The 23,144-nt window shown below is 51.0% G+C and overlaps 1 protein-coding gene across 1 annotated transcript; it reads left to right on the top strand.

The window, feature by feature from the left end:
* The first annotated feature begins 978 nt into the window (after window positions 1-978).
* Window positions 979-21,754, top strand: SNTA1 (syntrophin, alpha 1). The gene is made up of 8 exons (XM_004687279.2): window positions 979-1,416; window positions 3,911-4,096; window positions 14,934-15,138; window positions 17,752-17,959; window positions 18,104-18,234; window positions 20,033-20,229; window positions 20,859-21,046; window positions 21,132-21,754. The coding sequence occupies exons 1-8, from the start codon at window positions 1,113-1,115 to the stop codon at window positions 21,222-21,224; spliced, it is 1,512 nt and encodes a 503-aa protein (XP_004687336.1). The 5' UTR covers window positions 979-1,112; the 3' UTR covers window positions 21,225-21,754.
* Window positions 21,755-23,144: the final 1,390 nt, after the last annotated feature.

Here is a 23,144-nt window from a genome sequence, read left to right on the forward strand (position 1 = left end):
GGATCACCTCCTGGGCGAGGATCGAACTCATTGCAGCCGCCAGCTTCGTAGTGGTGCACTTTAACCTGCTGTGCCACCAGGGAGGGCCCAAACAATGCCACCAGGGAGGGCCCAAACAAATTCTGGCACAGATCCTGTGAGGTAGGGATTATTATGATTTCCATTTCACAGATTAGGAAACTGAAGCCTAAAGAAGTAAAGTAATGGTATCAAGATCGATCTGGAGCTAATAGTGTCCGGGCTGGTGTCATAAATCAGGTTTCCAGATGCCCACACCCAGGGCCCTAACTTCCAGCTCTCTTCTCTCATGCTCATAGTCCTGGGTTGTTGTTCTCCGGCCAGGTCTCCCTGTGTGGGACGACAGGTTTTTCTATTAGATGGATCGCAAGAGAGGTATAACCTCTCCAACACCCAATTTGTATGGGTGGAAGGTGTCTACCTTCACCCTAAGCCTTGGGAGCCACGCCCATACTGAGACAGGCTTACAGACCAAAGCTCTCCCTTTCCAGAAACCAGCTCCTTTCAAAGCTCCTTCACTAGCAACCCCACCCTTGAAGGCCCCCGGGGCTCGGTGTCTACCTCCCAACCCCAAGACAAGTCCTTGGAGCCCAGGGCTTCGTCGGCTGTAGCCCTTCTCGCCTCCCCAAACCTCGAATCGAGATGCTTGGTTCTATTTCATTTTCTTGTGCTCTAGCGTCGGCGACCTATGGTCCTGGGGCTCGAGGGCCTTACAGCGCACGTCCTCAGTCCCTCCGTCCCCGGGGCCCGGGGTCCGGCCGGGTTCCCCACGGCCCCGCCCAGCGCGCCCCACACCGGCTGGTACTACTTCGTGGCCCCGCCCCGACGCCCTTGACTCCGCCCCCAAGGGTCCCCCTGGGCGCCTGGGCTCGGCGCCCAGCCGCGACTCCCGCTGGCTGGCCGGCGGCCCGGCGGCTCGCTCGCAGGCACACCCCTGGGAAGCCCCGCCTCTCGGAGCTCCGCCCCCCGCGGCCCGGAGTAGGTGGCGGCTGGCCCAGCCGGGCCCCGCCGCCCTCCGCCCTGGGCGCTCGCTCCGACAGTGCCCAGCACCGCGGGGCAGGGTGAGCGCGGCGGCCCGGGGCTCGGAGGCGAAGATGGCGTCAGGCAGGCGTGCCCCGCGCACCGGGCTGCTAGAACTGCGCGCCGGCGCCGGGGCCAGCGGGGAACGCTGGCAGCGAGTGCTGCTCAGTCTGGCGGAGGACGCGCTGACCGTGAGCCCCGCAGACGGCGAGCCTGGCCCCGAGCCCGGCGCCCCGGGGGACCCGGAGTCCGCCCAGCTCAACGGCGCCGCGGAGCCGGGCGCGGCGCCCCCGCAACTGCCCGAGGCGCTGCTACTCCAGCGGCGCCGCGTGACCGTGCGCAAGGCAGACGCGGGCGGTCTGGGCATCAGCATCAAAGGTGGGCGCCGGGGCACCGAGGCCGCGGGGTCGTGGTGTCTGCGGGGCGCCGAAGGTGCAGGGGTCGTGGGGGCATGGAGTTGGAGGACTTGTGTCTGGGGTTAAGGAGGCTGAGCGGACCCCAAGGTCGGAGGGGATTTCTTTGGAAGGCGCCGGCGAGGAGGGGGCTGGGCATACCAAGGACTGGTGGTGGGGAGTTCTGTTTGGAAGCTCAGAGGTGTCAGAGGGACTGCATGGACATCAAGAACAAGAGAGGCCCCAAGAGAGCACAGGATAGAGAGGGGGTTGAGGCCTGGGACATTACTTGAGCAGAGAAGGGAAGTCCCAGCCTCAACGAAGATGTGTGTTTTTTGGGGGGCAGGGGGTAGAGATAGAGGAAGGGGTGAATTCTGGACTTAGGAGCACGGTGTGTGCACGGGGGTGGGGGGAGAATGAAGGGGGTCACAGATGTGGGTAGCTAAGCTCACAGACAGGGTCCAGAAAAACCTAGATATCTGATAGCCCAGTCTGTAACTAGGCAGAGAGCCCTGACAGCTGGATTTGGGTTGCTTCATAATGGCCATCTCCACCTTACACAGAATTGAGGGGGTGGACGTAGAGTTCTCTGAGAGCTCTCAGCCTCCAATACTAACAGATTTCTTTTGGATGCATCCACAATATGTTTGAATCCAGGATCAACTGTGTGAACTTAGAAAGTTACTTCCTATGTCTGAACCTGTTTCCTCGGTTATATAATAAGGCTCATGATAGAGTCGTGACATTTCTATGAAAACAAGAGTCTAAAGTACTCACCTTGCCAGCACGTAGTAGGTACCTGGCTTATTGATATTAGATGAGAGAAAAAAATGGAGGCAGGAGAGACTGCAAGGCAACCTACTGTACCTAAAAATCTCCATCCACACCCAGCTGCTGAATTCATCACTCCTACCCTTCTTAAGAGCTGAGCCCCCAGCAGAGTGCTACCTGTCTTGGGAAAGGAATCTGTCTTGAATCACCCTGGATGCACATTGTTCCCGCACCCTGGTATTGGCTTTGTTCACTGGTGCTTCCAGACCCAATAGTCTGGGTGAGGGCATGAGAATGGTGGTTGTGTCAAAGCAAGTCCCCAGGCAGCCAACCAAGTGGGTCTAAGGGGGAGAAATGGGGAAGTCAAGGAGTGAGCACCCAGCCTTGTCCCCTAGGGCAACAGAGCAGAAGTCACTCCATGTGTCGAAGAGGGATGGAACTTAGTTGGTGTAGAGTTCCACTTTGCAGGTGGACAAACTGAGACAGGAGCAGACTGCATTAGTTATTCCCTGACTCCTTACTTCCAGCTGGAGGTGAAGGTGCTTTTTTAGGAGCCCTCAGGAGGAATTCAGCCCCATTCAGTTCTCCATGAATCTAGACTAGATTCCTGTTGCGATGGTGACTTTCCAGTCCAGCCCAGTCCAAGGCAGCCTGGAATGATCATAGCTTCTACCTGAACTGAAGTTGCTAGTTTCTGGTGAAAGAGTATAGATAAAATAGAAACCCCTTCCTTTCCTAGGCCCCAAGCTCAATACAGCACAGTGAGCAAACAGCTGGACCTGTGTGGGGTCTAACTTCTACTTCTGCCACCATTTTGTTGTGTGACCTTGGAATTACGACCCCTCCGCTGGGCAGCTATATCCTCATCTTCAGTGCTCTGGGCATGGACCTGTAGTGTGATATCTGAAGGCCAGGCAGTTTACTGTAGGATTTAGAGTATTGGTTCTGGAATGGGGAGACCGAGGTTCAAGCACTGGCTTTGCCATTAGCTAACTGAATGACCTTGGGGAAGGGGATTTCTCTCCCCACTTTGATTTTCTAGAAACTGAGTATGCCTGTGTGATTGGGGTGTTGTGAAGATGCAGTGAGACAACATTGAAACCATTTAGTGTAGTGCTTTTTACATGGTATGTGGAACTAATGCGAACTTTTCTTAGTTTCTTATTTCAAAAGGACTTTCAAGAATTTAGCAATAAAGCAATTCACTCAAAGTATTAGCTTTTTTTTTTTTTTTTTTTAAGTCAGAGATGCAGCTCCGATAGGCTTTTGACATCTAGACCATTCAGCCCTTGTTTTCTAGCCTGGTCCTTGACCATAAAACTTTCCAGTTGCTAAAGAGATCCTTTGGGGGCATAGTTGACTTCTATTTTTATTCCAGATTAGAAGATATCAATGAATCGGTTCCCCCATGACAGGAAGTTGTTTAAAATTCAGACTATTTAAGAAAAAGCTGTTGAAGTACCTTGCAAGTTACTCAAACAATGGTGAGCACCCAAAAGCTTGTAACCAAAAGACCCAGTGACCAAACTATTACATGAGTTTAGAAAACAACTTATTAATATTTTAGTGTCCTGAGATTCTCTTTACCGCTCACCCCCTACCTAGCACTAGGCAGGGAACCAAGGAAGGCTTTTGGGGATAGTTTTGCCTTGAGAAGAATCCCAAGCATTGGAGTATCTCAGTTTCTTCCTCTTCCTCTGCCTGTTCAGGAGGCCGGGAGAATAAGATGCCGATTCTCATTTCCAAGATCTTCAAGGGCCTGGCAGCTGACCAGACTGAAGCCCTCTTTGTGGGGGATGCCATCCTGTCTGTGAATGGGGAGGACCTTTCCTCTGCCACCCACGATGAAGCCGTGCAGGTCCTGAAGAAGACTGGCAAAGAAGTGGTGCTAGAGGGTAAGTACTGGGAACGCCAGGATCTTCAGTTCTTCCTTATTCCTTCTCAGCCTCAGGCAAGAGGGGCAGGGAGGTAGGCAGGTCTGAAAGCAGAAGCAGAACTTAGGGCTCTCCCTTGAGACGCTGTGGGGTGGTGAGCAGGCACAAACAGACCTGGTCACCATTCTCTTGCCTCCTCATCAGCTCTAGTGGCCTGGGACAAGTCACTTCTCTTAGTTTCATCTGGAAAACAGGGAGGTGGCTTCTGCCTTGCTGGGGGACTGTGAGCAGGATAAAAGTCACACTCCAGGATTTGACTCAGGGAAAGAGAGGGGCAGACAGTGGGGAAGAGGCATCTAAGATTCTCTCCTGAGCTCTCAACTTAGTCTCAACTTAGGCCCTGCAGTTCTGAGACTCCTCCTTTTGCAGAGTACTTGGTCTTTATGCGGCAGGATATCAAATCCCTCCTGGAAGGATAAGAGAGGAATTTTGCTGGTGGAGAGGGGAACCTCGATGGGTTCTCTTTGCTCTCCTCTCCCTGTGTGGTCGGGGGCGAGACCTTTGCTGTCTCTGGGCCTCAGTTTCCCACTGGTTGTGACTGACTCTTGTGGTTGTCTCATGTTTGCCGTCTCTCTCAGGACGTTTCTGCTTTGCTCAGCCCTTTCTTCAAACTCCACTCTGTCAGTTCCGGAAGATGTGGGGGCCCAAGGAATGTGTCTTTGGCGCCTGGCCCAGAATAGGCACAGCGAGGTGGCGGGGGCTGATGGAGAATGCCAAGGCCACAGTACTGCTGAGCGGAGCCCCAGGCCAGCTCCTGATGTTCCCAGTTCTCTTGCCCAGCATAAGATTGGCAGATGCCTTTGTTTCCACAGTGGGGTCTCCCAGAGGCCACAGAAACAGCCAGGTTCTGGATCCCTGCATAACCCTTGGCATTTTTTTCTTTAAGTGAAACTATTGATTTACCACTGGCTGATAATACTAGGTAAGTTTTGGGAGTACAGCTTTCTACCTTGATGTGTGTGTATACTTCTCTCTGCCCACTGCCAGAATTCCAGTGCCATCCGCACAATCACACTGCCCATTTCTCCCACTCCCCACTTTGGCATTTCTGTAGCTCCAGCCTCACTTTTTTTCTGTTTTATTTTATTTTAATTTTTTTATAATATAATATAATAGTTTATTTTTACATCATTTTGTACATTTTTTTTTCATCTCAATTGTAATCCCCGTGGGTTTCCCATCACCAAGTCACCCATGTGTCATCACCATAGTCCAGTGTACTTCCTTCCCCCCACCGTTTTTTTTTTTTTTCTGCTTTTATTTTATTTGTACATTTCAGGAGTAGCTTTTTAAATGCCAGTGGTACATTTTAAAAATAGATCCTTAAGACAATTCTGCAGAATTGGTCCCTGAACTCTTCTGTGTATCAGTCATATTTTAACAGCAGAGTTAAATATGATCACATATAAATGATACAGATATGAAACTTGCTCTCCTCCATGCATTGCTTTGATATTCAGATCTAATAATACAGTTTGAAATAGTTGAAATTCATCAAAATGTCATATTTTAGTTTACTTAAAAGCTCTTTTAGTTCGTGCTGGTTGAAAGTTTAATCTGTAAATGGTTAAATTTCTACCAAAGACACATTTCTACTCTACACTGAGATATCCTCCCACCCCCATAATTTACTACTAGTATTTCCACTTCTGTTCCCTTGCATTTGTATAGTGTTGGCCCTATTTCCTCTTTAAATTTTTGGTAGCATTTCTCCATGGAAGTCACTCTTATAGAAAGGTTTTAAGTTCTGATTTTAGTGTCTTTAGTAGGGCAAAACCCTACTTCCTGAGAAGGCAAAGACCTGGGAGTGGTCCAGCCTAGAGCCAGCAGTCTTGAGAGCCTCTCTGGGCCTACATTCCCTCTGGAGTCCAGTCACTAGTCACATTGTTCAGAGCTCTATGCTCGCTTGGCATGCCTGAGGCTACTTCCAAAGAGCCACAGAAGAGGAGCCTGTCGTCAGGACAGGCCCCATTTGGCGGGGCAGCTGGGCATCTTTCCTGAAACCTTTGGCTCACTGGGTAAAGAGTCCCCTGAGAATGTCCTAGAAGGGCATATGTCACTGTCAAAGCTCTGGGTGCTAGCCAAATCCCTGCTTCCATGGCCTAAATCAGGGGCTCAGGCAGACGCCCCATTTGGCCTCCTGAATCTTTTCCTCTGCAAAACAGGGATTGACATAAGTGTTTTGAGTCTGTTCTCAGCCACAGGGATGTGTTTGTGACCAGCGTCTGGACCCAAACTGGCAGTAAACACGCCTCTGTCTACTCCGTAGAGAAGCCCATTGTGTGTGCAGACCTGCCAGCCAGGCCCCTGGAGACCAGCCTGGGAAAAAGGGAACAGCCAGATGTTTTCTCTCTCTCCATCCCCAGTGTGCCTGGCAGGACAAGGGCAGCAGTGAGCCTGAGATGTGTGAAACATGATAGTAAAGACCAGTAAAAATTAGTAAAATCAATTTTCGTACTTTGTACAAAGTACAAAGGGAAGGTACATCCCACATAAAGATCAGGCTTTTAAAAGGCAGAGTCATGGCGTGGCATGTTCATAAGTAGGCATGACAAAGAATAGTATCGAGCGACAGGTCATGATAATTCCTCTTTTTTTGTACAAAGTCACCAAATCTTGAACATTGTTGAGAATAAATAACTTTCTTCAAGTCATATAACTAATAAGTAAGCAGAGGCAGAATTCTAGCTATGGTCTGGTTGCAGGCCCACTGTTGCCTTAGTCTTGGACAACACCTCCCTTGCATGCTCGTTGCCAGGTTAAAAAGTAATGCATGTAACATGCGTTGCAATTTGTGTTAGTGTGCTGAGGCCACCGTCATAGTAGGTGCTTAATTATTTACTTCATTTGCTATTTATAAGGATAAGAGTTCATTTAAATTACATAGCAAATGTCTTCCACACGGTCAGCATTCAATAAATGTCAACTGCTATCATCATTACATCAGAAGCAGCATAATTATTGTTTTCACCAGTAAACTGGAAGGTCTTTGAGGGCAGGAACCATATGTGGTTTGTCTCTGCTTCCAGGCCTGGCGCCAGCCCAGCACACATTAGATCTTGGCGAGTGTTTAGGGAATGATCACCGTGGTGCATCTCTGACCTCTTCTGCTTTACCTTTGCCCTCATCAATTGCAGTTGACTTTCTCGAGTCTCGGCTCAAAGCTCGAACTGGGCTTGACTGACTCCTGAGATTTTCTATTATGAGTTTTCAGAACTCCAAGGCCAGGTTCCTGTTGATTTCTTCCTTAGGAGGTAGCTGCTGCCAGATGTCCTGCCTGAAATTGGCTCAGAGCACCACCACTCTCCAGAGGGGGACGTCATTAATGGCTGCAGCTAATCTGAGTCCATTCTATTCAGCTTAGCTGAGTGATGCATGCCTGCTGGGCCTGAGGGACTCCCCTCCTGGGGGCAGTCATGAATGGCTGCAAAGATTGTTCTCAAGGGGACACACACACACACACACACACACACACACACACACACACACACACACACACACACATACATATCCTCTTAGTCATGCAACTCCCCCCAGGCAAAATTTGGTTGTAGCCCTGGCTTATTCCCTGGACTGTCATTAAAATGCCTTGAGCTCTGGAGACAGATTCTGGCCTCAACTAGCTGTGTGAACCTGACTGCAGATAGTGGTGGGGGAAGTCGTAATGACAGTGGTAACACCAGTGATGGTAGTGTCTGCTGGCGATGGAGCACTTATGGTGTGCTAGGCACTGTGTTAAGTGCCTTCCATGTGTCATCTCATTGAATCCTCAAAATCACAGCTATGAATTAGGTGCATAACTCATCCTGTTGTGCAGGCATGAACACTGAAACCCAGAGAGGTCAAGCTGTTTGCCCACTGTCACATACTGGCAGAGATAAAATTGGAGCTCAGATCTGTCAGATGCCCAAACCCACATTCTTTTTTTTTTTTAATAAAGATTTATTTATTTATGCATACAGAACTGGAGTACAGGCCAGAGGTGCAGGGGTGGTGAGAGGCTTCACCAGAGACAGAGTGGGGAGCAGAACAACAGATTGATTACACAGCTGAGGGGAGCAGTGGGCGAGACTGTAGAGGTCTGCTGCACCATGTGGGTCACCTCCTGGCCAGGATAGAACTCATGCTAAAGCAAGTAGCTTCTGAAGTGTGCTTCAACCTATTGAGCCACCAGGGAGGGCCCAAAACTGCCACATTCTTAAATACTGATATTGCACAAAAGCCATGTCATCTGGGACTTGGTTTATTCAGTTTATTGAGATGTTGAAGGAAATGGATTCATCTCATTGAAGTACTATTAGGTGAAGTTGTGTTTGTGAGAACTGAGTTTGGTGCTTAATATGTAGTAGGTGCTCAATAAGGCCTCTTTTCCTACTACTAAGATCCTATGCCCCCTTAGTCTTGGCTTTCCTGAGTTCCTTATCTCTGAATCCTGGTGTTACAGAGAGGAATATGGTGGTATGTCTTTGAAAAACTAGCTAGATCTTTAAATAAATATAAAAAGCAACATATGCTTATAAAAAGAACCCAGGAGAGTATAAAGCTATTATCTTCTCATAGAATTAACCCCTACTGATATTTTCTCACACTTTCAGACAGTTTCCATATTTGTTTTTATCACTTAACAAGCTTGGGACAAGCTCTCCAACTCAGCACATGCAGCTCTGTCTCGTTCTTTTTAATGGTCCCATACTATCCCACTACTAGAATTCATGTACTTCTTTAACAATACTTTCAGAGCCCTTGAGCCCTGTGCGAGGAGTTGATGTAGGTATCAGGGAGATACAGCTGTGAACAAGCTGAGTGTTCTCTGTCAGGGAGTGCATGTCCTGGGTCAGGCAGCCCCAGTTCATGGACATTCAGCATGTTCTTAGCCTCTTGCACCATGGACAGTGGAAAGAAGGTCCCTGCTTACACCAGGGGCATTTATTTGAAGCAGGGCTCCTGGAAGGAGGATTGTTAGGTCAAGGGTCTGTAGGGTCTTGATGACTGGTGCCCCCATCCAGCCAGTGAGTATGGCACCTCACGGCTGCTCAGCTCTGTTGCAGGGCCAGCCAGAACTGAGGACTATTTATAGGCTAGCGTTGCAGGATCAGTAGGACCTTAAAGGTCACTCTTTCCAGAGCCCATTGGAATCCAGTGTCCTCCCTGCACCATTGTGGGCGGATGGATGGGCAGCCTGCAATTGAATCCCCACAGTGTGTCCCCCAGAGAACTGGTGTGTCTATCCCTGTTATACATGCAAGGAAATCGAGGCTCAGAAAGACCACAGCACGTGCCAAAGTCAGAAAGCAAGTGATAGGGCATGGACTGGAGTCTGCCTGTCACCATATCTTATGACCATCCTCTTAGATTGTCACCTATTAAAAGCAGCAGAAATAATAACCATGCTGCCATTTATTTAAGATCTATATATGCCAGGCAGAACAAAGTGTGTTGCAGGTATTCAATCTTAATGCTCTGGGAGATACTTACATTTTATCTTCATTATAAAAAGGAAGAAATAGAAGAAGTCAAGTTACTTGACCATGGTCATGGAGCAAGGAAGTTAATCCCAAGCCTGCCACGTTCCAGAGCTTACACTCAACTTGCCCTCCTGAGGCGCCAAGGCCGCAGGCCTGTCAGTATTCATTCACTTAACACAATCAGCTAGCTCCCTAGTTACCACTCGGAATGCTGTGGATGCCCTGGTGAGCCAGCACGGGTCTCTGCCCTCACAGAACTGACATTTTGGTAGGGGGAGTAAGGCCACAGACTAGCAAACAAATGGATAGATCATGTCATTTCAGGCAGCAGTCAGAGAGTGACCACCTCCTGAACAGACAAGGAGCAGTCTGAGCCCAGGGAAGGCTGCTCTTCAGCCAGGGCTCCCAGCCAAGACATTCAATCACCAGCCATACTGTGTACTGGGAGAAGTGCGTGGGGTGCCGTGTTGAGCCAGACAGCTGTGTCCGCTTTTCCCTGCAACACATACATTCTCTCCCAGTTGTACTGGGTGAGGCAGCTGGCCCTGCCCTCACTCTGTTCCTGTGTTTCTAGTGTAGACTGTTCCTGGCTCCTTGAGGCTGGGGCCAGGTCTTAACTTTTCTGCCTGGAGAACTGGAAGTCCCTTGGAATGAGGATCTGGGAAGGGGGAGGGCTCCTATGCCCCTGTCTCTCACAGCTTCCCTGAGGAGGGAGGGCCATTTGCCCCTGCTCTCTAAGGATCCTGAGTCAGGGACTTGACTGTGAGGGTCCAGACTTCAACTGGAATCTCCAGAATGCTGACCGCAGAACCCATGGTCATGTCCTCAACTTCCCGGGCCATTGCCTTTTGGCAGCCCCACCCTGCCTGGTTGGGTGACTCAGGCAGAAATCAGAGTATGGAGGAGGCCTCTGAGCTGGGCTATTTATGGTTACATTCTGGGGCCTGCAAGACCCCACCCCCACTCTGGGACAGGCCAATTGGTTTGTGAAATCCAAGCCCTGTTTCAGACACCAGCTGGTGTGCTGTCCATTTATAGTGTGTTCCTGTGGGAAAGGAGAGGGTGGACCCAGTTCTGGGACAGCCTGGGTGAGTAGGGGCTCTAGCAGTTTCTCTGACGTTGAAGCTGACAAATGTTCATTCGCTGAGAATGTAGCATAGGTGCTGAATTCTGGGGATAGAGAGGAGCCAGATGATATTCCTACCCTCACAGAGCCCCTAACTAGGTGGGGGACACAGATCCCCAGTACAGACAATTAAGGGGAGTGTGGTCGAGGGGACCACAGGTGTTGAGTGTAATGGAACCAGATTGTGTATCTGGGAAGGCTCCTAGGGGGTGGTGTTTGAGCTGAGCTCAGATTCCCTGGGCTGTGGTGCCATCTTCCTCCCACTCCCTGCCTGGCATTCTCTCCGCCACTCACAGAACTCTGACTCTGGGTTTGGATCAAGCCCAATTTCTAGCCTCCTCTGGAGCTCCTAGTTTGGTGGGAATGAGCCTCAACACACGAAATCACAACAGAGTTCTAAGAAGCGTGGACAGGGGAAGCTAGTGGGTGGGAAACTCATATTTCTTTAGTTCCTAACTGGTGCCACATAGTTCACATGTCTCGTTAACTGTGCAGTTCTCTGAGGTAGACCAATTCTTCTTCTTTTTTTTTTTAATCAACTATCAGATTGGGGCCCAGTGAAGTGAGTTACACTTTTTATGGTCACATAGTACAAGGGGTGATACTGGGATTCAAATCCAAGATTGTGTCTCCAGACCATTTGTTAAGAACATTCTGTGCAGAGGGAACTGTTCTTTCAAAGTATGGAAGCTTGGAAGCTTCTGAGACCTCTGGGCGGGGGGGAGTCAGTATGTTTGGACTGGAGGCTGAGAGTGGGGATGTGGCTGGAAGTGAAGCCAGAGAGATAGACAGGGCCCAGATCCTAGAGGTCTTTGAGCTTGAGTGAAGAACACAGGTGAAGCACAGCAGGACTTTGAGGGGGAGGAGGTGTGGCCAGTTATATATAGCAGGGAGAGATAGTATTTGTACCACAGGATGGAAGACTGTATTACTCAGAATGCTAATTCCCCACAAGTAACAGGAACCCAATTCAAAGAAGTGTGAACACTGAAGAAAAATAAAAATTTAATAGAATACCTTACGGCAGCATGACTCCTGGTTATATTATAGGTCAGCAAAGACTTAGGTCTACCCTTATTTGGGCTTTACTATCTTCACCACGATGACCCCAAACCTTGTGGTCAAAAGATGACATCGATTGATTGTCGCAGGATCAACTTTTCTCCCATCAGCTAGTCTAGAGAATATACTTTCTCCCACACCTCATTGGTCAGAATTGATCCTCTACCTCTTCCTTAACTGGTCACAGGCAGAAGGAATGGAAAGATCCTCATTAGCTTTGAGTGACCAAGTTTCTCTCCTTGGCTTGGAAGAAACCAGTCCTGTGGGTCACAGGGTTCTGCTGGGGGTGGGGGCAGGCTGGCAGCTGTTGGGCAGACCAGATGGGGCCCCCTCTCCAACGCCCCTGAGACATGTCCAGTGGTCAGTCCTGGGGTAAGTTATTACCGTAGTGATGTGGGTGAGTCATTGTTAGCCCTGGTCTCCAGACTTTGGGTGTAGGCTTAGTTCTTTAAGGAAAAGAAAAAAAAAAAGCCTGCCATTTATTGTCAATGTAACTTCTCTTCCTACCCCAACAGGGCTTGTTACTACCTCTCACTTTCACCCCTGTTTACCTTGGATCCTGTTTGTACCTCAGGGGCAGTCTCCTGAAATGGAAATAGCTTCTTATCTTGTTCTTCCAGGGAGCTAGGCCAAGAACTGCTACCTCTTCTGGATTGTCTCCTCATAGGCAGGGCATGCTGGTTGGGCTTTGACTGCAAACGTCAAATGATCATGGGGGCAGAGGTCATGGAGAGGAGGTGTGAGTAGGCAGCTCAAGGGGTAGCAGACAGAGATACCCTTCAGGAGGATGGCCTGTTTGGGAGAAGAGAGACCAGTGCTTGGGCAAATCTTTTAACCACTGATGTACATATGTTCTTCCTAGTAGCTCACTAGGAAGACTCATGCTCCTCAGAATTGGGAACAACTTAGATGCCAGAGCAAATTGCCAGACACTGTTGCTTGCGTGTCTACCAACAACTTCCACTCCTTCCTAGCTAACAGCATCACAGACTGAACTGCAATGGGTCTAGGTCATGACTGTTCCCTTTCACTAATGAGAAGGCCAATGAGATGGATATAGGAGACGTCTACATGGGAATGTTTACTTCTTGAAAGAGGGCATGTCTCCTGCTTTGGGTTTTGTCACATAAGGAATGATTGGCTTGAGAGGAAGGCCAAGAAAGTAATACGAGGCCTACTCTAATTCAGTGCCACTGACCCAGTTCTGAAATCAACTGCTTCTAGACTTCATATCACATTAAATCATACATATCTATATTGCTGAAGACACTGTTATCATATGTTCTGTTATTTACAGCCAAACTCATCTAGCTGATATAACAAGAATAACCAAAGTGCTCTGTTACCAGTCAGTCTTAATTGATTGGAGGTGGCTGCCGTGGGACACCCAGAAGTGGAGCAATGTTATGTTTTTACCATCCCAGTCTTAGGGCTGGCACATGATAGGCACTCAAGGAAATGGCTTGTCTCTGAATCTTTCTACTTTTACCATGGTTTTTCCAGATCAACCCCGCCATCATGTTGTCCTATGCTTCCAGCTACTTTTGTTCGCGACATCTTCCTTTTCTAGAAAGACTTGGGATTCAGACCCCCATCAAGACTCTTTTGGTTGCTGGTGGGATGGCAGCTTAATTTTCTAAAGGATGAGTATAGGAAATAAAATACTGGCAGGGCCTTCCCCTGTCTGTCAGTGCGTACTTCCACTGATCCTCTCTCTGTAAAGACCACCTTTCTCCCTTTTTCTGTCCTCACAGCAGAAGGTGGCTACCGCATCACATTCAAGTTTGTTCAAACCACCAGTCTAGGACTCTCCAGACTTCAGTCTGGGAAGATGAGTGTGGGTCACTTGTTCACCCCGTAGCCTGGGAAGACAGGGTCACAGATCACAACAAGGCTGGTGTTAGTCGAGCAGATGTAGGTTGGGCTCTTATCTAGGACTGTGCTACTCAACATGGTCACTACTAACTCGATATGATTATTTGAATTTAATTTTAAATTAGTGAAAATGAAAAATTCAATTTCTTAATTACTCTAGCCTTATTTTAAGTGCTCGACAGCCACCTAGTGACTCGAAAGTGGCTACTGGATTGGATAGTGTATATATATATAGGACATTTACATAATAATGGGAAGTTGTGTTGAACAACACTATTCTAGAAAGTGCCCACCACATTCCCCAGTGTTGGTTGGTCAGTGCTAAGAGGGCCCCAGGTGTCTGTGTTGGGGAGACTACACGTTCTGCTGCTATAACAAGAAGTACTGTGGCTTTAAAATAATAGAAGCTTCTCGCTTTCTTAGGTATTGGTCCACATGTGACATGGCATCTCCATAGTGCCAGCATCCATTTACTTCTGTTTTGTTGATTAGCCTTCCTTGGAGTATGGCTCATGTCCTCATGATCAAGAAGGTGCCCCACAGTCCATGTTCTGGCTGGCTCAGCCCTGCTGGGATCAGGGATACAGGCAGGGTGTGCCCCTTCACTAATGAACAGAGCTTGGTAGCTCAGCCCTGCTGGGGACAGGGACACAGGCAGGATGCCCCTCACTAATGAACAGAGCTTGGCACTGCACACATCCCTTCTGAGGTCATTCTGCCGGCCAGGCTTGTCACACGGGCACTTACAGCTGCATGGCAGCTCGAAAAATGAAGTCTTTAGCTGGGTTGCTATCATTTATTGGGGGTAATGAGCAGCCTCTGCGACGGGGCTATCTCATTCACTCCCTCCTGTCTGCAGATGAGAAGACTGAAGAGATAGAGGCAAGCTCATCTCTCGATTCCCATCCAGGGCTCTTTCACTGCCTCCAGGACGGCTGTTTACAGGGAGCAGCAGTTGTCTATTCACTTTAAACAGCTGTTCTAAAGGGACAAATGCTTCTGCTTAGACTCATGGTCACACCTAGCTGCAAGAGGCTGGGACCTATCACTTTGCGTCCAGGTTGCCACGTGACTGTGAGTCAGGGGGAGTCCAGGGCGGATGTTGATGTGCATCCAGTGTTTTCTACATATTCCCTGTCGGAGACTTTAGCCTAGAGGAGGATGGTGACATTGGACATAATGAATCTCTTAACGAATGAATGACAGTTGCGATGTGTGTTGCACGGGCGCCCTGGCCACAGTGATAACTGCTGACCTATCCCCTGACCAGTCAAGTACATGAAGGAGGTCTCACCATATTTCAAGAACTCTGCCGGCGGGACCTCGGTTGGCTGGGACTCACCTCCTGCCTCACCCCTTCAGCGGCAGCCCTCCTCCCCTGGCCCGCCACCCCGGGACCTCAGTGATGCCAAACACGTGTCCTTGAAGATGGCGTATGTCTCCAGGAGGTGCACCCCCACTGACCCAGAGCCCAGGTAAGTCTGGGGTGGGGGCATCAGACACATGGCCTGGTGTTAGGCGAGGGACCAAAGGAAGGTGCCCTTGTGTTGCCAGCATGATGTCCGGGCATAGCAGAAATGTTTGTTGAATGAGTGCGAGAGTGCAGTTGGGAGGGTGAGGTTTGCTTTACTTCTTTCTTCTTCCTCTGTGGTTCATATCCAAAGAGGAACTTGATCTGCAGAGGAACCTTGAGGTCCAGACCTGGTTCTCTTGAGATCGCTACTTACCGACACTGAGATTCCCATTGTGAAATATGGCTGCTGGGCTCCGCGATTCCCTCCATTTCTTCTACCTCTGCTGAGGTGCTGAGATGTCTGATAGTACTTGGATCAGGGCCACGAAAGATCACTATTCTGAGTGACTCTTAGTAATTTGCTGATAAAATTGATGCCAGCTAACATTACTGAGTGTTTACCATGCACCATTCCATTTAATTCTCACAGTGACCCTGTGAGCAAAGTCCTAGTATTTCACCTCATTTTATAGATGAGGCCAGAGCCAGGAAGTGACTTGTCCAAGATCACACAGCCAGGAAGGGATGGAGCTTGCCTCGCTGCAGGTAGCCCTGCTTTAGAAGCAGTAGGGCTTGCGTGTTGGAGGTGGTTGGCTGGAGTAGATGTTAAGTTGGGTATTTGGTTTGGGGGTGGCCTATATATGGTGTGGGCATAAAAAGCTTGCACTGTGCGTCCTAGTACAGCCTAGATGCATGCCAGGTCTTTCGTGTTGGGTGACTACGTGGCATTGTTCTTTTCTGAGACTCAGAGGGCCTGGGTTATCCATGGACCTCACTCACAGCATGCGTGTACATGAGTGTCTATGCATGTACACATGTAGGTGGTATGTAAACACAAGTCTTTGTGTATATGTGTCGAGCACCTGCACATTTATGGCTGTGGATTCATGGTGTGTGCTTATGTTAATATGTGTGTGTGCATGTGTGTACATGTGTACATGTATGCTCAGCAGTGTGCATTCTGTAGACCTGACTACACGTGCAACTTGCGTATAATTGGGGTTCTGTATCAACATTTTTTAGTCAAAGGAACACAGCCCAAAATATGAGAAAGACTCCAAATTTTTACATAATATTAGTGTTATATTAGATGGCAAGTATCAGACCCCCTGCCCCCCCCAAATAGTGGCTTACTTTTTATGAGAACTGTTAAGACGAGAAGTTTACTTTTCCATGTATTTAAAAAGAAGCCTGGCAGCTGTTTAGGCTCTAGCTGCTCAAGGACACCCTCAAGGAGCCAGGCTTGCAGCTTCTTTCCCTGCCATCTTTATTCTAGATTTTCTTCTTTATTGTGGCTATGCTCCAAACACAGTCTTCTTATTCCAGACAGGGAGAAGGCAAAAGGCAAAGGAACTTTTCTGTGGTATTTTTTTCCCTTGCTGCATAATGAGGCCATCCTGCAATTGAGTGGCTTGCAAGGTAACGGTTTATTTCTCATAACCCTGTGATGTAGGCTGGCTCGGCCGGCCACTTCTTCTGCTCTGTGTGGCACCTGCTGGGCTGGAAGTCCAAGGTGCTGCTTTACCCACATGTCTTCTGCCTTAGCTGGAATGACTGGAACAGCTAGGGGTGGCTATGCACCCCTTTTTCTATATAGGCTTTCCTTGGGGCAAGCTTGTTCTTCCCACGGGGTCCTTGGTTTCAGCATCTAGTACTTGGATTTAACTTTACTTGCCAAACCCAGTTACAGAGTTCAGGAAAGGAGAAACAGATTCCACCTCTTGATGAGAGAAGTACTCAGTCAGTGAATATAGGGAAGGATAAACTTGGTGGAGGCTGCCTGGAGACTTAACTGCCATATCTAGGGAGGCTTTATCTTTCATTTGGGAAGGGTCACTCTCTAGAACTTCCATCCATTTATCATTGGTCAGAACTGGATCAGGGCCAGCCCCAATTGCAAGGGAGCCTGGGAAGTCGGGCATTTTGCCTTGTCGCTCTACAGTGGAGGAAAGCGAAGGCAGGGGGTTGGCGTGGCAGTGAGTGAGCTTCTGCCACACCTTGTCAGTCACAGAAGTCAAGGGGCGTGACCCTCCAATGCCCGCAACACTTACAGAACATCCTCTCCTGTCACTGCCGTCTTGGTGCCTCCTGAAACTCCTCCTTCATACTTACCCCGCATGGCTTTTGCTCTCCTCCTTTCTTCCTCCTCCATCCTCCCAGCCTTTTATGTGGACTAACTTGACCTATCTATCTTTGTTAGTTTCTGTCCTTCTAATTAATAATTAGAATTAAAAGTAACTGTGGCTGTACCACAAAGGAGGACCTGGGAGCTGGCCCAGCAAGAGAGTCCTTGGAAACCAGGAGGAAAGAACATGATCATGAGTACCCTTGGCCCTGTCACATGCTTGAGTATCTGCATGTTTGTGTGTGTATGCCTACGTGTGTGTGCCAGAGTCTTTTGTTCCCAGACGTCCCGAGGTGCCAATTGTGGCTGGATGCTGGCAGTAGGAGTCGCTCTTGATTCTCTCGGGGACATCCCCTGGGGTCTCTGCTCATTGACGTAGATGGGGATTCAGGGTTGGGCAGCCGTGGCCCAGAGGACGGGCCCTTCCCTCCACCCTGTTTGTGCCTGCAGGTACTTGGAGATCTGCTCACCAGATGGCCAAGACACCCTCTTCCTGAGGGCAAAGGATGAGGCTAGTGCAAGGTCGTGGGCAGCTGCCATCCAAGCCCAGATCAACGCTCTGGTGCCTTGGGTCAAGGATGAGCTGCAGGCACTGCTGGCAGCCACCAGTGCGGCTGGGGGTCAGGACGTCAAGCAGGTCGGCTGGCTGACTGAGCAGGTGCGCAGGCCGGAACACCTGCCCCCTCGGCCCCCACCCCGCCCCGCCACTGACTCCACTCCCTTGCTCCTCTGCACCGCACCCTGCCCGGGTCCTCTGACCTTCCCACTCTCCACCCCCCTCACTGTGCCTTGCCCCCTGTAGCTGCCGAGCGGGGGCACAGCACCCACCCTGGCCCTGCTGACGGAAAAGGAGCTGCTCCTCTACGGCTGCCTGCCCCAGACCCGCGAGGCCCTGAGCCGGCCGGCCCGCACCGCGCCGCTCATCGCCACCAGGTAGCCACACGGGGCGTGGGTCTGGCCCAGGGCTGGGGGTGATGCTCTGGAGTTAGTCTCCTGGTTTATTTCCCAGACGACTGAAACAAATCTCTATCCTGTCTGGACCTCCACTTCCTTATCTGTAAAAGGGGGGCTGGAAATAGACTCAGTCATCGCTACCTTCTCTGCTCAACCTGTGCGGCAGGGGATAAGGGTCTGATCCCCACAGCCTGCACCCAGGGAGCACCCCGTGTAGTGGGGGAGGCTGAGCCCGGGTTAGTCTTCACGATGCAGAATTGTCGGAGCCATTGTACTCTGCCTGGTCTGGCTGGGGAAGGTTTCCGACTGGGGGTGACATTGACTTCGACTTCAGTGGTTGATTATTAAGAAAGGGTGGAGAGTTTCTCACATGGAGAGGATGTGATCAAAGGTCCGGCGGCCCGAGGGGCTATGACAGGTTCATGGAGCTGCGCATGGCTCCAACCAGTAGGGTCTGCAGGAGCTGGAGGGGAATGAGACGGGCGCTGGCTCTGGCTGAGCCTCTGTTGGCAGCAGAAGGATGCTAGCTCAGTCTTCAGAGGAGGGTTTTAGCCTGGGAAGTGAGTTGACTGTTGCATTTTAAAAGAGTCGTGTGGCTGCCATGTGGAAAGTGCCACATGGAGGGGACAGGATGGAAGTAGGGAGGTTGCTGCTGTCGTCCAGGAGAGATGGTGGAGGTGGGTGGAAGCAGCAGATGGAGAAGAAAGGCTGCATTTGCATTGGAAAACACATGGGTGGTAAAATTAACCGGGCTCAGTGCTCGCCAGATGGGGAGGGTGAGGGAGGTGTGCAGGATGAATGGATCAGCACGAGGTTGGGGCTTGCAGTCTGGGCGGCAGGAGGCTTGGGGCGGGAGCACAGAGGGAGGAGCGGGTACAATGTGCTGAGTGAGTCCGATCTGTGTGGGACGGTTAGGGGGCTTGGACAGGAAGCTGGGGGACTTGTGGGAGACTGGGTGTCAGCAGCCACTCCAAGGGGAGCCAAGGCTCCCAGAGAGAGAGAGAGAGAGCACACGGAGCAGCAAGAGCAAGGAAGACTAGGGCCTGGAGCTCCGAGGTCTGCTGGGCGGTTCAGAGAGGCACGGTGGCTGCCCAGGGACCCGCAGCAGGTGAGAGTCGCACCCAGCGAGGGGCTGGCTCTCGTGTCCAGGTCTCTTGGTGCTGGGATGGGCTCTGGCCTGCTGGCTGGGCTGCCAGGGATAGGGCGGCATGTGTTGCCTGCTCAATCAAGCGGCTCCTTCACTCGGGCCAGAAATGTTTATCAAGCACCTACTCTGTGCTAGGCCTTGTTTTAGTTCCTGGCTAGAACAAGGTAGACACAAGTTGTCCCCAGATAGTACCTGGTGAAAAGACAAGCAGAAACCAGCCGAGCCAAGCAGAGAATAGGCGGAACATCGGTCATCATGATCGCAACAAGGCTCGTGAGGGAGCCTTAGGGAGGTCAGGAAGGGTTCTCAGGAGGTGACATTTGAGCAAAGATTGAAGAAAGTGAAGGCGGTGAGCAAGTGCAGATAATCAGGGAAGAGCAAACCTGTGAGAGGGAAAGGTGCTGAGGCAGGAGTGCGCTGGCTGTGTCTGAAGACGTCGGTAAGACTGCTTCCCTGGGAGCGAGGGGAAGGTGGCCGGAGGTGGTTTCCTGTGGGCTAACCAGTGCCCATCTGGAAGTCCTGTCCCCCCACTAGGTGACAGAGCCCCTTTTCCAGGCCCCCATCCCTTGACCTAGAACTATTTCCCGCTGCTGGAGGCCTCGTGTTTAGCCCTCTGCTCCTCTGCCCCAGGCTGGTGCACTCAGGCCCCGCCAAGGGCTCAGCGCCCTACGACGCCGAGCTCTCGTTCGCCCTGCGCACAGGCACGCGCCACGGCGTGGACACTCATCTGTTCAGCGTGGAGTCACCACAGGAGTTGGCTGCCTGGACCCGCCAGCTGGTGGATGGCTGTCACCGAGCAGCTGAGGGTGTGCAGGAGGTGTCTACAGGTGGGCTGGGGAGACCTGGGAGTGCCTCTCTGGTAATAGCCATCCCCAGGGGTAGTCATGCCTCCTTTAGGGGAATAGTGAGGGGGGCTTGAGCGTCCCCGCGGGCCTCTGGGTTGGATGTGCAGGTGCCGCTAGGTAACGAGACTTTCTGTCCCGGGTTTTCTTGTCCTGGGTTTGAGATTGTGCTGGTGGGGCTGTGGGAGGGGGTGCTTGGAATACGGTTGCCAGAATATAAACTATAGAGCACCTCCTTCAATGTAAATTTTAGATAGGCAACAAATAACATTTGTGGGTAAGTATACCCAGACTGTCTGTTGTTCATCTGCAACTCACATTTCATTCAACTTCTGCTGGTCTCGGCTTCCCAAGGGCCGTGCTGGGTGAACCTGCAGAGGCCTTTGGGGGGGGGGGCTCCTGCATGACAGCGTCACCCTCTCCCTCCCACTTTTGGTGCTAGTGCAAGTGGGACTGGAGGTGGGGTAGTCTCTCAGTTCGGGGTGGGTGTGACTCCACACAGGGTGTGTGTAGCAGTTCTCAGGTTCCACTTTGGAACTGCCCTGGGGGCTGGAGGTGGGGGGGGCGGTCGCCAAGGTGCCGGCCGTGCCTGCCCCCACACACCCTCCCCACAGCCTGCACGTGGAACGGCCGGCCCTGCAGCCTCTCTGTGCACATCGACAAGGGCTTCACTCTGTGGGCGGCGGAGCCAGGTGCAGCGGGAGCCCTGCTGCTCCGACAGCCCTTCGAGAAGCTGCAGATGTCCTCTGACGACGGTGCCAGTCTCCTTTTCCTGGACTTCGGGGGTGCTGAAGGAGAGATTGTGAGTGGAAGGGGAGGGGGCCGTGCCCTCCTGCACGCCAGGCCGGATGGGCTGCCTGACCCCCCTTCTCTCCATCCACCTGCAGCAGCTGGACCTGCACTCGTGCCCCAAAACCATGGTCTTCATCATCCACTCCTTCCTCTCTGCCAAAGTCACCCGCCTGGGGCTTTTGGCGTAGAGGTCACCAGGCGCTCCAGCCCTGAAGAGGAGCGTGCAGCACGTGGCCTGCCTGGCCCTCCGCAGACTGGCTGCCCGCCTCTGGGCTGAGGGAAGGGAGAGGGAAGGAACAGGGTACAGAGACCCCGCCCCCGAGGGAGGCTGGGGTAGTCTTAGGGACCGGGACCCAGACCCACATCACAGAGGAGCCTGCCTTTCATGGGGCAGCCTCCTTCGGCCCCTCTCCCCCCATCAGTGCCTTTGCAGAGAGATTTTGTGTGCACAGAAGCCATTCCGAGCCTGGGGCCTGTCCCTGTGGGGATGCTGCCTCCAGCCAACAACTGCCGGGCCTCCTAGAGGCCCCTAAGCCACTGTCAGAGGCCCCTGAAGTTGGACTTCCCTGGGGTGCAAGACAAGAGAAAGAGGAGGATCATTTCTGTTCCTTTCTCCCCTCAGCTCCACCACTTTGGGGCACCGGTTTTCTCTCCACCCTTTCTCTCTCCTCCTTACTCTTGGATAAATAAACAGCTTGGAAGCACACAGGCAGCCTGGTCTAGTTTCTGTGCTTTGTGCCGTGGCCTATGGGTCCTGTGGTGGCCCTGTAGTCCTAGGATGAACCTGACCCAGGACTTGGGCCCCTTGCCTTGGAGAAGGGCAGGCCTTTTCTTTATTTTCTTAAAGATTTATTTATGTATACAAGAATTGGGGTATAGGCCAGAGGTTCAGGGGATGAGAGGTTTCAGCAGAGACAGAGTGAGGAGCAGAACATGTAGATCGGAGCAGCCGGCGAGACAGGAGAGGTCTGCTGCACCATGCGGGTCACTCCCTGGCCATGGATTGAATTTGTGCTGCAGTGGCTGCAGAGAGCTCCACAGTGCTGCGCTTTAACCTCTCCCACCACCAGGGAGCCAAGGCAGGCTGAGTATAGTGGTTAGCTAGTGTTCTGTGACAAACAACTCCTGAAAAAAATGAGTGTTCAACAACTTTTAGGCTTCATAAATCAGTAGTCAGAGAGGGTATAAGCTGGGTGATTCGTGTCCTTCATGAGGCTCTTTCATGAGATTGCAGTCAAGAAGGTGGCCATGACTGCATTCATCTGAGGATCTGCATGGGGCTAGGAGACCCATTTCCAGAATTGCTAACTGACATGCCTGCCGGCAGGAGGTCACAGATCCTCACCACATGGCTCTCTCCTGAAGGGCTGTGTGTGCTGATGACAAGGTAGCTGGCTTCTGGCTTCTGTCAGAGCAAGGGACACAGAAGGGAGAGCCAAGAGCAATCTACAGAGCCTCTTATGATTCAGTCTTGGATGTCACATACTGTCACAGCAGTTTATTTTACTCTTCAGTGCTGAGTCACACTCAAGGGGGTTAGGCTCCACTGCTTAAAGACAGGAATGTCAAGGAATTTGTGGACCTATTTTAAAATCATAGAGAGCTTTGGGCCCCTTTCCTGCAGGAGGATGCTTGGAGAGTGCTTCATGGAACGGGCCTTGGAAGTTGGAACATGCCGGCTGGATGCGAATTTGCCATATTTAAAACACCCTACTTGCTTACATTGTCCAGAAAGTCACAGTGACAAAAGTCACGAGAGGCCACACTTTGAGAGGACCTGTCAGGCCCTGTGCACACATGTCCTCCCTGGACTGTCACCACATGCCAATGCAGGGGCATGATGAGCTCCATCTCACAGTACCACACTGGGGCTCCAAGGCTGGGATGGCTTACCCAAAGTCACCAGGCTCTGAGAAATCTGAGTGTGGGCTCCAGCCAGGTCTGCCTGACTTCAGAGCCCTGTCCAGAATTTCTGGCCCAGCACATTAGAAATACAGTGTGTGTGTCATTAAAAAAGTGAAAAAGGATGAAAATAATTTCAATGAGAATTTTATTTAGCCCACCAGGCATAAAATAATATCACTTTGGTACATAATATAAACATTAAT

This window comes from Condylura cristata, unplaced genomic scaffold (assembly GCF_000260355.1).
Source record: "Condylura cristata isolate star-nosed mole 26May11 unplaced genomic scaffold, ConCri1.0 scaffold00022, whole genome shotgun sequence".
NCBI lineage: Eukaryota > Metazoa > Chordata > Mammalia > Eulipotyphla > Talpidae > Condylura > Condylura cristata.

Bases quoted from the DNA above. Each gene is read 5' to 3' on its own strand.
- SNTA1 (XM_004687279.2), top strand. From the start codon at position 1,113: ATGGCGTCAGGCAGGCGTGCCCCGCGCACCGGGCTGCTAGAACTGCGC. The intron at 1,417-3,910 runs GTGGGCGCCGGG...CTGCCTGTTCAG, and splicing joins TCTGGGCATCAGCATCAAAG to GAGGCCGGGAGAATAAGATG. The intron at 21,047-21,131 runs GTGAGTGGAAGG...ATCCACCTGCAG, and splicing joins GGGGTGCTGAAGGAGAGATT to CAGCTGGACCTGCACTCGTG.